Source organism: Hirundo rustica, chromosome 4 (genome assembly GCF_015227805.2).
Source record: "Hirundo rustica isolate bHirRus1 chromosome 4, bHirRus1.pri.v3, whole genome shotgun sequence".
Taxonomy (NCBI): Eukaryota; Metazoa; Chordata; class Aves; order Passeriformes; family Hirundinidae; genus Hirundo; species Hirundo rustica.
In genome coordinates, this window is record NC_053453.1 from 69513993 (window position 1) to 69531465 (window position 17473).

At 39.5% G+C, this 17473-nt stretch overlaps 1 protein-coding gene across 3 annotated transcripts in view; it reads left to right on the plus strand.

The window, feature by feature from the left end:
* The window catches only part of PHF21B (PHD finger protein 21B), a 157323-nt gene that overhangs the window by 124591 nt on the left and 15259 nt on the right, over positions 1-17473 (plus strand). For all 3 annotated transcript variants that reach the window (XM_040063341.1, XM_040063342.1, XM_040063339.1), the window contains 3 exons: positions 7286-7642; positions 9330-9452; positions 13967-14018. In XM_040063341.1, coding sequence (XP_039919275.1) covers positions 7286-7642; positions 9330-9452; positions 13967-14018 — 532 coding nt within the window. The remainder of the gene's footprint in view (positions 1-7285; positions 7643-9329; positions 9453-13966; positions 14019-17473) is intronic.

The following is a 17473-nucleotide window of genomic DNA, read 5'->3' on the forward strand; positions in this document are numbered from 1 at the left end:
TCTGCTGTCAGATACTGCTTGGTTTTTATCTTCTGCAGTGACTTTAACACATGTGATTCAGTGGGGTCTGAATGTGGTTGCTGGGCTGCCTTGGGGCAAGCTCTGTTATTGTAGTGTGCATTTATTCTTCACTGGGTACCATGTGAGCCCGGCCAGTGCCTCCACATGTTCCCACATGTTAAAAACACAGTCCCATTTTAAAATTTCATGTCATAGCTCTCATGAGCACATTTCTACTGTTAGCTGCTGCTTCCTTTTACATGTGTACCAAAGCCGGGCACTGCTCCTGGGTTCCTCAGTGGTAGGGCTTCTGGAAGATTTCCTGAAAGAAAAACAATTCCTATATACAGAAATTAGTTTTGGGATGCCACTGTGTACTATACAAGAAATAGGTTGGTCTGTAGCAAAGTCTCTTACTGTTTGCATCATGAGTTTAAAAAAACCCATGATTTTTAAGTGCAATGTGTTGCAACCGTACATAGCCATTGAAAAGTGGAAAAGCATTATTAAATGCTTTCAAGTCTTTCAAGAAAATAGAAAAGAAGCTCACATTCATTTTCATCTTCTGGTGTCTCAGCATTTTGTGTGCTTCCATCTTGCTTAGGCTGTCAGCAGACAGAAATCATTTTTGTCCTTACTTTTATTATTATTTTTGTCTTTCTTTTTTGATTTTAGCTAGTAAATGAGTTGGGGCTGGTTGAATCATCATAATGTGATGTTATTGTTGTGTAGAAGCAGGAAAAGCTCTCAAAATGATGGACAGTACAGAGGAGTGATATCCCTGGTCTTTAATGTGAGAGCAGATTTTGAGCTCAGTGAATGCCAGCTGTGTGGGTTTATTCAGAGCTTGCCTAAGGAAGTCTATGGGCAGGAGGAAAGCAGACAGGTCTTCTCTCATTTGTGCCTAAGGGTTTATGGACACTTTAAATTGAAGAAAGTTAATCACAGATGTGTATCTGCGAGAGGAGCAAGCTGACTTGCAATGCTGAAAAGAGTGGAAATGGAAGTAAGTTATTGACTGGTTTGTATAATCACAGTCTACCTTTTATATTCCCATTGTAACCCTAAACAATAAGGATTAATTTTTTTCCTCTGAGGCACAAAGACATATGCATGTTCAAGCACTGAATCATTATGCAGAAGGTAAAAAAATATAAAAATCCTTGTCAACTTCAACCTCTACTTCTTTTTTTTTTAATAATATGGATTTTTATTTACTGGTTTAATGGTAGTTTTCTCTCTCTGCAAATGGAAAAGAGCCACTTAATGAATTCAATAGTGGCAGTGCCAAACCAGAAAATACAGGCAGAAATTACACAATCCATTAGCAAAAGTCGGTGAAGTTCCTGTGAAAATACAGTTTTGTGTTTGTCGGGCTAGAAGCCACGCACCCACGAAAAACCATTCACTCCCTCTCCTATGCTATAGTTGGCAAAGGAGGGGGAAAGAAAAAAGGTTTTTTCTTTGGGTTTTGGGGTCAGATAAGGATTAGGCAAAAATACTTCAAGGGCAAAACAGGCTCAAAACTTAAAAGGTATAAAGAAAAAATTATTAACAGAATAAAAAGAGGATAATGAGAACTAAAATAAACCTTTAGAACACCTTTCACCCCATCCCCCCGCCCCAGCCCTTCTTTCCTTCCCACCGACGGCACAGGGAGACAAAACATGGGGATTTTAGTCAGTTTGTCACTTCTAAAAATATTTCTTCAGTTCATTTAGGGAGAGGAGTCTCTTCTGTTATGTTTTTGGGTCCTTCCCACAGGAGACAGCTCTCTGTGAACTTCTCCAAAGTGGTCATAATTTTCATGAGAAGCAGTCCCACCCCACCTGCTGTAACCTGAGTCCCTCCCGTGGGCAAAATCATCTTCCTGAAGTCGATGACATGGGTCATTTTAGTCCATGGGGTGTAGTTTTTTAAGGATAAGTTGTTCTAGTTTGGAAGCAAGGATTCTCTTTCTCTGTCTTCTGTCTCTCTGTTCAAGCTTCCCACTAAATTGCAGACTTTGAGCATCCACTCGCTCCAGCATGAACTCCTTTCCTCACGGGCTGCAGGTGGACCTCTACATCCCCCCCTGCACTTCATGAATGACAGGGAAAACAATTTGTTGTATTATAGTCCTCACCATGGCTTGCAGAAGAATTTCAGCTCCAACACCCGGATCACCTCATCCCCCTCCCTCTTTTTAATGCCACATTGTTTTCCTTCTTGAGTGTGTGCAATTTGAACACACGTCAAAAGACTGCTGGGTGACACCAGGGTTGTGTTGCATATAAACTGAGAGACCAGGGTTTGTTTCGAGGGGCTGGTTGCAGTTCTGGCCTTGCTGAAGTCTGCTCAATTTTGCTATTGGTTTTGATCAGATTAAGGTTTCTTCCCTGGTCTGCTCCATCCACAGTAGCAGGATTGAAAATGTGGGCTGGAGCAGCTCCTTAGGTTTTGCCCTGCATTTCACACCGTCCTTCTGTAGGTTCACAGGAAAATATTCCAGGGGTATGCTAAAGAGAAGGTTATGCTGTGTGTGAACATGGGATTCACTGACTGATTCTGGGTCATCTTGCCTGGGCTTTCTACAATGAAGAATAGCTTCTTTTTTTTTGTATCCCCATTAAGGGGAAGGAAAAAAAGAGAAAGATATCTCTATAGAGAGAAAATAAACTATGTTTATTTTGACAGTGGTTTAGACCAGGCTGAAGATAATAGGAGCTTATCAGGAAAGGAGCTAAAAATAAACCAAGCTGCAAATACTTGTATTTGAGTGAGTGGGGCAACCTGGATTTTAGGCACTGTCATTGCTGAAAAGTTAAGCAGAAATATATTTTTGCATAATTTTTGCTGATTAAAAAAGAAGAGGCAGGGAGTCTGTCCTCAGCTGGCATAAATAGACACAGCTTTACTGAAGTCAGTGTGCATCTGTTCGTTCTTGTGAAGGATGTAATTACCCCATATTGCACTCATTTTATCAGCCATTGCTAATGTTTTCTGTGTAATCCTCTAAAGTTTTCAAGAATGAAAGCTCTGGCTGCTGCTCCCAGCACTTTGACTCTGTGACATATGAATTGTGCCAAATCCATTTTGAGTTTTTGTTTTTAAGCTCTGAGTGCAAGGGTGAAGTGAAAATAAAGTGTGAATAATGTTCTTTCTCTCATAGGCAATGTGATATTACGTTGAGCAGAAAGATTTACTTTCACACATATCAGCCCTGCTAGTATGAAGGGCTGATGGATGCTGAGCACGATCCAGCTGATATCTGATACAGGGGAAGGGGAGGACTCTTCAGTGGTGCTGACAAAGCTATAACAAGATCCAGGGACTGGAAGGTGAATTAGGGAAATTCAAATTTGCAATAAAATACCAGTCACGAGCATAAAAAAACATTTTAACAATTTACTGGAACTCATAATGAAGAAGTCTTTAGTATTTTCTTTTACAATCAGTCTTCAGTTTCTGGGAGAATTTATATGGCCAGCCTGTGAGCTGGAGGATCACAGTGATTCCTTTCGGATTTGTAATTGAAGTACACTGTGTTAACTTCCCTTCTTTCCTGAAGGAGAACACATTTACCAGAAATGCCCTTAACAACTCTCATAACACCTGCAGATCTTCACAGATGTAACTGTTCTAATTAAATCCTGTCCTTTAGGACTACGCAGGGTTGCCCACAGAGATTGGAGGAACTGTGTGACTTTCTTCCCTTCTCCTTTTCCCCCATACTTGCTTGGGTTGGATCTTGAGGTTTGTACCTTTGTAAGAGGTTTTCTTTCTTACCTTTTTTTTTCTTTACTGTAGGCTCAACCTGTTGGGATGTACCTCAGGAAATAGATTGCCCATGATCACATTTTCCTTTGTCATGGTGACACACGAGGCTCTTCCACCTCCACCACTCAGCAATTCATTCCCCTCTGCGGTATTCAGCAATTTGTGCTCTTGAGAGCTTGGATGACTTTTTGGTGAAATGGAAGCCTTTGGGCTTCATATAGGGACATCTGGATGGAGCTTAATGATATGGGATATACAAGAAGTCATATGAGTCACAGGAGCTGATTCTCTCCTGTTCTGAAACTCTTTAAAATAAATTAGAGGCTGTTGAACAAAAGAGCACTCTGTACATCTCACAGGATTGGGCCCTCTCTTGTTTCCATGTCTGAAAAGCAGACAGCCCCCACCTAGTGAATTTGGGATTCACTAGGATTTCACAGATTTGGGAATACCTCCTTGGAAAACATGCTCACCTGCAGCTATCTGAGAAGTTTCAGTCTGAGAATTGCCACAGGAAATTAAATGTTTCTGTTATTGTGGGTATTGAGGAAACTCAAGAACAACATGGGTTTACAAAATTATAATATTCAAGGAGCAGCTCTCTCTTCTGAATTTTGAGCCCTGGTAGGTTCACATTTTGTTTTGACAGCTGTCAGAAGTTAAATGAGATATTTGGGGAAAGAAGGGTTGAGCTACAGGAGAATTGTTACTTGCAACTCTTGCCAACAGTTGAAGTATTCTTTTGGTAACATACATGCTGTCTCTTTTTTTTTTCTCTTCTCGTTTGCTCAACTTTGGTGCCTTTTATTTCTGTAACTCTTGTGACAGGGACTAGTGTCATCCAACCTGTGCTACTTTCAGAAGAAAATTACTTTTTGATACTGTGTGTGTGCAGTGCAGTCCCTGTCCTGCCTTAGTTTTATTCTACCTCTTCTTCAGTGATTGCCAGCTTCCAGACTTTTGCTAGTGCTACTTTTCTCCTTTCAACTCCCAAATTTAAGCTACACTTTTGCATAAGGGAAAGGAATTTATACTACATTTTCCTTCTTATTTTTTCTCTTTCTAGCTGACACCATTTACCTTCACAAATAACTGAAGCAGTTTGGGGTTTTAGGTGACGGTCTAGCTGTTTATTAAATGTTTACACTTAGCATTTATATTCCAAAGGGAACATTCATAGGTGTTGCTGCACAAGGAGCTTCTATGTTTGCTTTCTGTTTTGGATTCACACTTGCAGAAATAAATGTTATTTTCACTTTAAATTATTGTAACTTTAACTCAGGAGCACCTGAAGCTTTTGTTTCCGTAGTCAACCCTTTTTATTGTTCTGTAATTGCAAATAAATATCGTCTCCCAAGGTTAGGTAAACTTGACAGGGAGTTTGCAGAGGTTTAGCCCATGAAAACAGCTATTCCTGTTCTGCATCACACGGTGGCAGAAAGTGCCCAGCATATGCTCTGTGCTGTACCAGTTTGGGAAGTCCTATCAGATAATTTCAGTATGCAGCACTTTATAAAGAATTTAGTATTTTGGAAAATTAGGTTTGTTTATTTATCTGTGCAGGAAGAGCTTATTTTATGGTGAAGTTATATATGTTCATCCACAGCTTGTGTATTATGGATGTGTGTAGGATTCACTGAGGTATTACATCATGCAGTAGAAAATATGTAGGCATTTAGTTTTAATTAGGCTTTTGATTTTAAATGTAAAAGTGCAATTAAGAGTGACAGATACAGTAGATCCTGGTAGACTATATGACAATTTTTGGCTAGAAAAACTCCTGAACGGATGGGTTTAAATCAATGCTTTTTGCACTACTTTTGACCGTTAACTAATCATGGATATGAAGCAAATTACAAAGTCCTCCCTTAAACTACTTGACCAAGGTATTTGTCTGGTATCAGAACTAAGCCAGTCAGATAATGGTTACACAAAGTGATTGCATAAAGAAGATGAGCAAAGAACCCTTCAGTTACTGTCAGGGTATTTTGACAGCTGTTCGTTGGAGTTCTGTGTTGCTTTGCATCATTTCTGAGCAGGTCTCTGAGGCTTTCCAGTGTCACCCCGACATTGTGAGTTGAGCACAGTGGCTTCCTGGCTCTGCACGAGCCTGCAGGACCTTGGGCAAACCTCTTTGCCTTCCCATCTCCCATGACTGCTGGAAATGGGAATGTCCTGAGCAGGAATGTGCCCCTGGTAGCAGTTTTGCTCTGCTCATGGGTGTTGGGGTCATATTGAAATTTGAGGGATAAGTTACTGAGACACAAAGAGCTCACAACATGTGTGTTGTTGCATTTAATATTTGTTGTGGGGACAAAAGGGTATGATTCCTTCTTGACACCCTAGGGGATGATGGCTAGCCTTGAGAGGTGGTTTTCTGCACACTGGTAAATCCCTGTGTTTTCATTAAATTGCTTACTTAGGCTCGAGATTGAAGTTGGCACCGTTTGAAGGGCTCCTGTAGATTCCAGCATGGTGACACAGGCAGCTGTTTCCCATGTCTGTCTGTTAGAACTTGTCATTTTGTTTCACAGTATGGAAGGTGCCAGAAGTGACAGGACTAAATGAGCACAGAGGGAACTGACTGTTTTATCTGGCTGTGTTAACGAATAAGCTGGGAGTGAAGTTAACTCCATGTGAAGCAGTTTAATTATTTATTTGCAATCCTGGAACTGCACTTAACACCTTGTTAAGGCAGAGCCATGTTGACAGGGTGACGTTAATTACAGCACTGGAAACACATCACAATAGCTGAAAACAATTGATTGCAGCTATCAATCATGGTTCTGTTGCAAAGCTGGGCAAAGTGTCCTCTTCCATTCATGGAAGTTCCTTCTGCATCTGCCCATAGCTGTGAATTAGCTCTTTAAGTACTGCTCCTTAACTACTATTTAACAAAATACGATGTTTGGTGGTTGTGGGTTTCTTGTATCCCTCTCATTATTTTTTTTTTTTTTTTTGGTGAGCTATTTTATTTATTTTTTTGTGATTGTGTGACTGATCCCCTCTCCATTTGACATGGCATGTCTTAAACATGTAAGGGATTGACAAATCCACCAGTATAAAAGCATAGTTTACTGTCCCTGTAAATGATTTCCCACAACTCCCTTAATGATTCAGCTCCCTCTCCTTAATTCATAGAAAAATGTTGTGAACTTCAGAACAGGAAATTTTTGTGTCTGGATTTTCCATTCTTTGCAAAGACTTTGGCTTACACATCCCTACTGAGAGCTGGATGTGTCTTGCCTAGCATTTGTATGGAAGCGTGCTACTCAAAATAAGGATTTGACTTTCTTCTCACTTATTGTTTAGCATGGCAGTGAGTTAAGAACTTCAAAATGACACAGTTGAGAAGTGCTGGGAATATATCTACAAGTAAGTGAGTGGTTGGCAGCTTGCAGTTGCTGTATTCTGTTTTTCTAGATGCTCCTGGTCCGTGGTTAATGCAGGTAGAGATTCTGCTGGGAGAACAGCAGTGTGCAGTGTTTGTTCATGCGCCTAATAACGCCTGACTCTCCGCTTGCAGGTTAGGCCAAAGACCCTGATTCCAGACAGCCTCCCAATCTCCCCGTGCAGAGACCAACCTTCCAAGCAGCCTCCCACCTTCCAGAAGGCAACCATAGTGAGCATCAAAAACCCCAGCCCCGCCCTCCCAACCGCCAACAACACCGTCAGCCATGTACAGACGCACAACAGCAGCAGCCAGTCACAGAGTATCAGCGAGCCTGCAGCTCTCTCGTCCCCTCTGAGCGGTGCCGGCGTGGCCTACGCCATCATTTCCACCTCCCCCAGCAATGCAGCTCCGATCAGCACCAGCGCCACGGTCTCGGTGGTCAACGACAGCATCAAAGTGCAGCCGCTCCTCTTCAGTGCCGACAGCAAGGTGAGCTCCTCGGCGGGCAAGCGCAGCAACGGTGCTGCAGGTGTGGGCACAGTATTGCCCTGGGAGGGCACAGCCTGTGCAGGGCTGTCAGTGGTTCTTCTCCAAGAAAACAGTCAGAAAGCAGTGGGGAAAATCTTACAGGGACACGTCGAGGCTAGTAGACTTTTATCTGTGAACAAGCCTGGTTTTTACTGGGAACAAAATGCATCGTGATGTAGACTGGTGTTAACAGGACCATATGAACTTCTCTTTCCTTAAGCCAATCCTCACTAATCCCTGAATTCTGTACAGGCTCAGATTTCCTATGGACTCCCTCTTCAATGACACAGTGATGCTAGATTTGTTGAGTGACCCCAGGGAGTACATGAAATAATCAGAGATTCCCTTCTGCTCTTCCAGGGGAAGACCAAATGAAATGAGAGCTCAGGGTTTCAGAACTGACCAGGAGATGAATCAGTAGAAAGGAAAAATTCAATCTATGAATTACTTGTTTCGTCTTTGTACTGCTTTTCGGCATTGGAATGCAAGAACTTCACCACTCTTGTACCAGAGACAGATTCCATACAGGCTCTTAATGTACCCAGCAGAAATTCACTGTAATTTACTGTGATTCCTTTACTTTTGGTCTTGTTGGCAGCACAGGTTCTCATACAACGCTTAAAAAATATATAGGATGTAGGATGGCTTTTGAGGTAAATAAAAGCAGGCATCTCATCCCCATTTCTTTGACATAAATTATTTTTCTCTTGCTTAAAATGGTTGCTGGCTCAGGAAACCATCCCTTTTTATGCTCTTGAATCTTCTAGAGTGAGTTGAGATAATGTATCCGTCACTTAAATGACATTGATTGAAAATTAGCAATGAAGTAGATTGAAAAGGCCTGTTCAAATCTAGTAATCTTTATCTAGAAGGCAGTGGTCCTTGAGAAGTCCTTTGGAAGCTTTCACAGTTCTTTTGACTATAGGTATGAAGTCATATGTGTATTTCTGTGGGCAGAAATTTATTCCTTTTAATTTAGTAGCTTCTAGATAATGTGACCTACATCATGTAAGTCATGTGGTAATTCAAATATGAGCAGTTGGATATACTACTATAAATGTGTGAATGAGATCAGTGTCCTAATTTCTATAGGTTTTAAACAAGACCTGATTTTGATTTAAAACACGTATAGTTTATTTAATTTACAGAAAACTGGACATCCACTGCTTTTAACATGTAAAGGCTGAGGACTGAGGTCTGATCTCATATGCATGGGGAGTACCTCCTTTCCCATCCTGCTGTACTTTGAAATGACGCTGGAATGACTGAGATCAAACTGGGTTTGAAAGTTTAGTAATCCCATCTCTTATATTTGCACACAAAATAAAATCAAAGACCTTAAAATCACTAACACCACAACTGCTAAAGCATGGCTTCTCCTCTAAATAGAAAATGTCCTAATTTTCAGAGGCATTGATCAAGTGACTTAGGCTGCAGCAGGTTTGTAATGCACCAATTAGTATTAATTTTTAGAAACTTTACATTTAGGACCTTAATCTAGGTATCTTGTTGCATTATGCTTTTGATTTGTGACTTACATTTCTTATTTATAGGATATCCAGTAACTCTTCAAGGAGGACTCAAGGGTTTCAGGCAGAAAAATCCAGTTTCGTATAGTGAATTCTCTAATTTGTACATTATCTTTTAGGTTATCATTATTCAACCTCAAGTCCAAACCCAGACAGAAAGTAAAGTGGAGACAAAGAAACCTCCTGAAGAGTCAGCTCAGGGACTGCCTGCTACCAAAAAGAAAAAGGAGGAAAATCCAGAGGTGATGTTTTGTTTTGTTTTCTATTTCTAGTAAATGAGCTACAATATGATTAAGTCATGGGGGCCAAATCTAAATGTTCTTCTGTGTGTATATGCTTTCCTTTACTTTATTTGTGCTCATGGTTGTGCCAGCTGTTCATCTCTCCTCTCAATCTCTGCAATCAGGGTAATTTCTCTGCCGATGAATGCCATGAAAAATTTGGTTTGCACCATTCAAACCTTCCACTGTCACAAATGTAAGACTTTGAGGTCTTGTAATACCTAGAGGTCTCATAATAATCTAGGCACCTCATAGCTGGATTTCTTGTGAAAGGTGTATACAAGCTTAAGATATTTTATTTTATGTTATCAAACATATAGCATTAGATTTAGAGACTGCATATGAGATAAAATTAACATTTCTTTTGTAAGCCGAGCTTTTAACATCTTTGAAATGAATTAAATAATTCATTACAAAGAAGATGTTAGAATTAATTAAATTAATACAATTTTTAGCTTGTATTAATTGTTTCCTGCATTTGCTGTGTACGTCTTCGATTCTAGTCAGAAACACATTAAAATCCTTTAAACTGAGTAAGAGAGCAGAAAGCAGATAATGAGATTAATTTTTTTTTTTTTTTTTTTGTGGATTATACTTTTGATTTAAACTAGAAATATAAACTGCAAGTCCTTGTAGAAATGGGGTCTCTAACAGAAGTTTTAGGTTTTGGCAGGCTATGTTCACTTTAGATTGGGTGTAATTTTAGGGCAGGTTGAGAAGTTATACAAACTGAATCTACTTCTTTTGTGGAAATATTCAGCTGAAATCTTAAACCTCAGTCTAATAAATGTGTAGCACAAAAGCATCCTTGGAGCTGTAGGTTTAAGAGGATTATTACAATATAAATCTGTGTTACTTGAGGCGTGTGGGTGGTCATCTGTTTTACCATTTTAAGAGGTTCATATAGTTAAAACAGCATTAAGGATAAATGTTTTAGCCCAAAATATCACAGCTATTTGTAGAAGCTCTGCAAAACTACTCTTGGGAAACCTCCCAATTTTAAAATCTGACCCTTATATGAATCTTCATTACCACTGAATGATGAGACTGTAGAGTCCTGTTCTGTTTAGGCAGGTATTTCCAAAAACTTATTTATTTTGTAGCACCTTATGTGCAGAAAGACCAATAGGCCCTGCTTAGAAATAAAATGCTAGGAGAAAACATCATTTTTTTCTTTGCCTGTAACTTATCCCCGTGGAAAAAAGTATTGAATAAAAGCTTTCCAGAGAGATAGAGGAGGAGGCAATTGGACTGGGCACAGTTTTGGTATGGGATTCAAAAACGTAAGATTTTCATTACATTGCTAACTAGGATATCTTGACTACTTTTCCTAGCTGCAGAGAATGTTCATACCCTGTTTACTGGAGGTCTCAAAAACCTTAATTTTTCTGGGTAGAGTGCTGACACTGTGCCCTAAAGTATGACAGTTCTTTCCATAGATTTGTTGCACAGCCATAAATAGGTAGGCCTAGAGTGAATTTCTTTTGTTCTTTGAAAGTAAACTTTAGTTGATTATCATGTATTTATGCAATTAGTGTAATTAGAACTAACATCATAATTAGTATAAATACATGTAATGACATCAATAGATCATGTAATTACAAAACAAAATGCTTTTATGAAAATCTTTGTTGGCTTCATGAAAAGACATGCTGTGTATTACAGTGAATTACAAAAGGGAGCTGCTCCTCTGGGGAGAAAATGTTCTGGATGTTGTTTTGGGGGGGTTTTTTGGTAGTTTGGTGGGGCTTTGTTTGAGGGGTGAGGGTAGGGAGAGGGTGGGAGTGGGTTTAATATTTTCCTTTTTTCTTGAAGGAACCTAAGTTCAACTCAGAAAGAAACAGAATTCTGCCAAGAACGTTTTGATCGTTTAAGAATTCATATCAGCAAACTATCTGGCAACGTTTTCATTCTAAAATGTTTTTATCTAAAAGAAAAATTACTGCCATAAATGCTGGTTATTTAGTAACTGCTGTTCTAATCCCTCCTGAGCACAAGAAAGAGACATGGCTATTGTGAACTAAATGCTAATGTTAAGCCTGGATTGAAATTCTGGAGAAAATGAAGTTGTGGTTTTGCAGCTTCCTGTACAGAGGAGAAACAAGAGACTGTGTGATATTTGAAAGGAAAGGTTTGCGGTGGAAGTCAGATTTTGAGCTGAATCCAATGAGCTACAGGAGTGTGAAACAGCAAAACCCATAAAAACAAATAGGCTGTTGATATAATATGCTTGTTCAAAAGAATACAGCTTGTACTGGGGTTTTTAAAAAGGAACCATCTTTCAAGTGCCTATAAAAGCTAACACTTTCCGTGTTTAATCGTGAGATGATTATCAAATTCACTTGTGATGGATTCTTCATACTTTAAGCAAGTATGTTGTCATTACATTTAGTTAGATATGTATTAAAAAAAATTTCAGCATGAAGACAGGAAATTGTTTAGCAAACAGTCCAGTACACAAAAAAACTTTCAATTGAGGCATCAGAAAATGTGTGCTTTCCCTACAGTTTAATGTTGAGGTAATTCTGCACTCCATTGAGAAAACACACGTTAACCATTCCAAGCTTTCGGGTTCTATCCCTAAATATTGTTATTACTTTTGCTCACAGCACTGAGAAGTATCCTGCCACCATTACTTTTTGATGGGGCTGAGGTGAAGCTTGTAATCCTACTCAGCTGACTAATTTTCTTCTCAGATCTGCACAGTGGATCAAATATTCATCTTTTCCTTCAGATGTGGGTCCCCCACTGTGCCTGGCTGGTGTTTCAGGCATGTAAGGAGTGAACATTACTGAAATCAAGGTCTGACATGCAAATGTACACGTGTATGTAATTACCACTGATATAGATGGCAGAAACACAGTGTCAATATATCTAAATTGCCAGTGAGGAAATTCTACAGCACCATTTTTTGATATACCTGGAGAACAGGAATCTCCCAAGGTTGTGGAAAGGAAGCATTCCTGTCTTACATGGGTGTTAGTTCACCTGTTTGACAAAGGTATTTTCACAGATGCATGAGTGATAGAGACGTCCAATCCTGACCCTCTGATTTTGATGAACCCATCCAATGGTTAGATCTTCTCATCTACAGAATGAGTAGGTTTTGCTTTCACAATTTTACTAAGTGAAAGTCAGAATTACAAAGGAAATTGTAGTTCTGGTTACTTACTAGTTGATTTTATCCTGAACTGAAATGAAACGTTGAATCATCAGGCTTTTCACAAAACGAGAAGGTCAGACGAATTTTGAATTCGAAGTGTTGAAACATGTTCTCCTGACACTCTTTGAATGAAACAGAATGTTTCGACCTTCTACTGCTTAAACGCTGTGTTTTGGTTGGACCTAAACCTAAACATTTTGAGGTATGATAATTGCATCTCCCTATGGTCTTTGTACACTTCCTCAGACTTGGATTGTGGGCTTTGCTTGCTTGAATTTCCCAAGAGCTTCAGTTTTGTAGTCAGACTGTCTCTCCTGTGGAATTGAACCTCATGAAAATGCCCCTCGGGTAACCTGATCCAACAAGATTGCTCAGCACAGCAGAAAGAGGAGGCTCCCAAAGCCCCACAAGTACCACAAATGTAACTGAAAACCAAGGAGTTCAGTTCAGTTTAGGCTTGGAACAACACAGCATGATTTCAGTTTTCATCAAAAACGTGCAATAAAAACTTCAGCAAAAGCTTTCCGCAAGGAAAAATTTTCCAGTGAGAAATCACAGACAGAAAATTTAGAATCTGCTCTAACACTTGTCCTATCACTGCATCAGCATGTTCTGAAGATTTTTTAGTATGTAGATATGTTTTGTATATATATATAGTTTAGAAGAGCTGTGAGTTATATTTTAGATCAAATTCCTGGCTGCAAAGTGAGTTCACCAGTGTCAGTGGGAGATGGTTGTTCACTCTCCATTGAAGAAAAATGTTGGATCAGTATATGTCTTCACAATCCATGCACACGATATTATTTTTATATCTTGGGAAGAGAATTTTCTGATTTTTTTCTTTCCTGATGGGAGGGGACTTTCCATATGCTTCTGTTTTGTTTAGTGTTGTGCAGTTCTTACTTGTTTCACTTCATACAGCTTGCTCATATCCAGTAAAAGCAGTGCCATATCCAGAATGTAACAATAATACAAAATTGCTTCACTAAAGAATGGAGTAACAATCCGGCTAGCAATGTGAAATTGAACTGATTGAATTGAGTGAATATTGGTCATGTGCTGTGTGAGATTAGCAGTCATTTAGCATTGACTTCAGACATCTTTGAAGTGCTGGAGTTTATATAGCCATGAAAGGAGAACCAGGCATATCTCAAGGAAATCTTCAGTTAAAGTTCTTTACATTACTATGCATTCAAATAAGAGACATTTCTAAAAGACTTTCACTGGGTTTATTCTGTCAACGTCCATTTTATTTATATTCTTACCGTGATTATTATAGTAGAAAATCTAACCCATTTATTTTTTTCCTTAGAAAATTGCCTTCATGGTAGCACTAGGACTGGTTACAACAGAACATTTGGAAGGTAAGATGGCAGATGTTGATTTACAGTCCAGTTTTTGAGTGAAATCTTTTCTGTTGGCTTCTCTGCCAGAGCACTGGGCTCAGAGTTACTGAGGATTGTGTTCAGATGGCTTTTGAATCTCTCCAGAGAAGGAGATTCCACAGCCTCTCTGGGCAGTCTGTTTAGTGTTCTCTTCCGGAAAAGAAATTCTTCCTCATGTTCAGGAGGAGCTTCCTGGGCATCAGATTCTGCACGTTGCCTCTTGTCCTATCGCTGGGCAGCATGGAGCACAGTCCAGTCCATGCTCTGACCCCTGCCTGCAGACATTTATACACATCAACAAGATTCCCTCTCTGTTTTTCCTTCTCCCATCCTCTGAAGGGCATGAAATCTGAAAAAATGAAAAAATCAGGTGAGATGTTCCCTTTGCACAATTGTGCCTTTCAGTCTCACACAAGCATGCTCCACCTGGCTGGTGTTTGGAGTCACTCAGTCACCATGGTCCTTTAAAAGATGTGAACAACTGGAGGGAACAGCGGGACAAAAATCCTGCAAAGGTCTGGTTGAGGGATCTGTGAGGTTCAAAGAGGTTTGCAGATATGCAGCAAGTGCCCTCTGCTCTCTCCCATGTGAGCTGGACCTCCACTTTTTGAGTTGATAGTCTGTCATCTCCAGAGTTCCACAGAATAATGTGTAAAATAGTGGCGAAAATCTGGCATTTGTTTCATAACGTTTTACTTACTTAAGACTTCTTCTCACAAAGAATTCCTTCCCTCCATTTTCCCCACTTAGCCAAAAATTTAACAACTAAACTTCTCATCTAATCCTGTGCTTGCATGAGAGCCCTTAGCACGTCTTCCCAGGCTCCTGAATATGACTTCAAAAAAATATTGCACATAAGCTCAATGCAGTATCACGTGGTTTTCAGGTCCCTTCTCCAACCTTCCAAAAATAGCTTGCAAAACTTAGATTTGTATCTTTCTTTGCCTCAGCTTTGTTGTTCTGAAATTATTGATGAGAGGAGGGAAAAAGGGATTTGTTTAGCAAATTTGCCAGTGGTGTGAGACAAGTTGGGATGGCAGAATAGTTCTCATGGACAGAGATGATGCAGGTATTTTTAAGAAAAGATTCGCACCCTGATGGTTTTAGTTACAAGCTCAGCTGCAAGAAGTAGGTGTAATTCCACCTGCTCTTGATCACAAAAAGTGTTAATGGCAATTGATATTTACCACCCATCCCATGGACCATAGTTAGCAAAATAATTAAGAATTTCCAGTGAACTCAGTTTAAGTTTTATGTGCTTTAGACTTAGGAGCATGCTTAGCTACCTTACTGTCTCAAGGTACCTAACATTTTTAGCTTGATTTCTTTTTACTAATATTTCCAGTTCTTTGGTTTTAAGACAAGTTGTGAATTAGGGAGAAAATTCATCTGAATTGTAATGTCTCCTCAGTATATGCAGCAGGTTTCCTGTGGGTTCTGTTGGCACTTTTCAGTGTTTTTCCTCTTTAAATTTGCATTAAAAAAAACCAAAAAACAAAAAACAAAAAACAAAACAAAACACAAAAACCCCCCCAACATTTAATGTTCCAATGACTGGGAATTTGAAGGCAGTTTAAAGAAACTTTAAGCCTTCATAACTTTTAATTCCTTAATGGTAATAGATTGAAATGGAAATCAAAAAGCTACAACAATTTGGGGAGAAGAGTTATAATCCAAGAAGTGCAAATGATGACTGGTTCTTGTTTTCTTTAACTAAGGAAAACAGGACATCTGAAGTTATGCAGAAGTATAAATTATGCTTCCAACAGAGAGGACTTAATTTTGAATAATTGTATAACCTTTGCTTTTATTGGAACTAATAAAATGTTTGTGAGGATTTATTGCTTATGTTCAAAATGCCAAGCAGTGCTCTGCTCTGTCATACACCAAGTGTGGAGATGCACATTTTAAACCAAACTGCTACAACACTCACCGTGCAGAATCAATTCTTGAAGACAAATTCACTTTTTATATTCCTTCAAGCACTAAATGGTTCCAACCGAGAGCTATTTACTATGGAAAGGGTATTTTTTCATCAGAACTGGTGATTACAACTGTCCAAAATGTCCTTATAGCTTTCACAGGCTAAAGGTTATTATTTTACTACTCTGTCATGTTTACAGTTATCAGTCATTGCTATTAATCAGGAAGAAGTGGTCATAACATGATTCAGTTTATTTGAAAATTTCTAATTATTTCTTAATTTCACATTTTTGGAATTTAACTTTATCAAGATTGACTGATTAAAAGCTTATTCATTTGGTATCTTTAATTCACAGTATTACTGTTTTTCTTAATTTTATTCATTAATTTTCTGGTGAAGGGCTGTGATCCATCTCTATATGGATTTCTCTATCTGCCTAGAAGTTTTTCACCTAACCTCCGCACGAGCATTCCTTGCCTGGGAAAAAAGCTCTGTTATAGAGAGCCTGAGTGTGAGGTATCTTTACCAATAAATGATCTCAGCTGCCTCCACTGACTGTCAGTGTGCAAGGCACAGCTTTCCCTGAAGATAAATTGCCATCACAGGCCTTGCAGAATGAACATGTAGGATGTTTAGGGGTGAAGGCAGCAGCTCATTGGAGTTTGGCCTCCAACATAAAGCTGTCTTCAAATTCACTCATCTATGTCAGATGTTGGTTCAATGCTTAAAATGGTATATGGGAGTGATCAACACTTGGATCCGCTCTGGAAACCAGAACTGAGTGCTGAGGATCCAGTTCCCAAGCATCATAAACACCCTGAAAGCTCAGCTGTATCTTACTGTTGGATTACAGGTGGGAGATCTTGCTCAATACCCTGAAGGCCATTTTCTGGTGCTGAGGGTACTCTGAGACAGACCTCTCTAGCCCAGACCTCCTGCACAATCAGATGGTGTCCTGAGTTTCTGTTGAGTGTGCTTCAGAGCCTCTGGGCTGAAGAACATGCTCCTGCCAGTTCCTCTTCTTCTGAGACAGAGCAAGACAGACCAGATGTATCACCACCACAGGGGCATTTATACTAAAAGATCCCTCTGGTACCTCAGCACAGAGTCTAAACTTTACCTTACAATATTTACCTAGGAAATATTTTGGAATACAGCACACGCTTCATGTCATGGGATGGATGCTGTGGCTCTCCTTGCTGAAGTGTGTCTGGGGTTTATAATCAAAATCAAAGGCTCTAAAAGACACACATGCTTGTAATAATCTCAGCATTCTGAACTGACATCAAGAGCTGGAAAAAGAAATTCTGTGTGATGTAAATGGAATCCTAGCTCAGATCAAAGTAGCATCAGACCTACAGATTTCTGTTGCTGAGTAATCTGCTCCTTCTCTCTGCGTTTACAGAGTTGTGCACGCGGCTAGTGGTTGTTAAATACATTCCTCAGCCTGTGCCATCTTCAGTAGGTGCCAGTGTTTAGTGGAAGGGAGTTTGTGGAAGTTTAGTGGAAG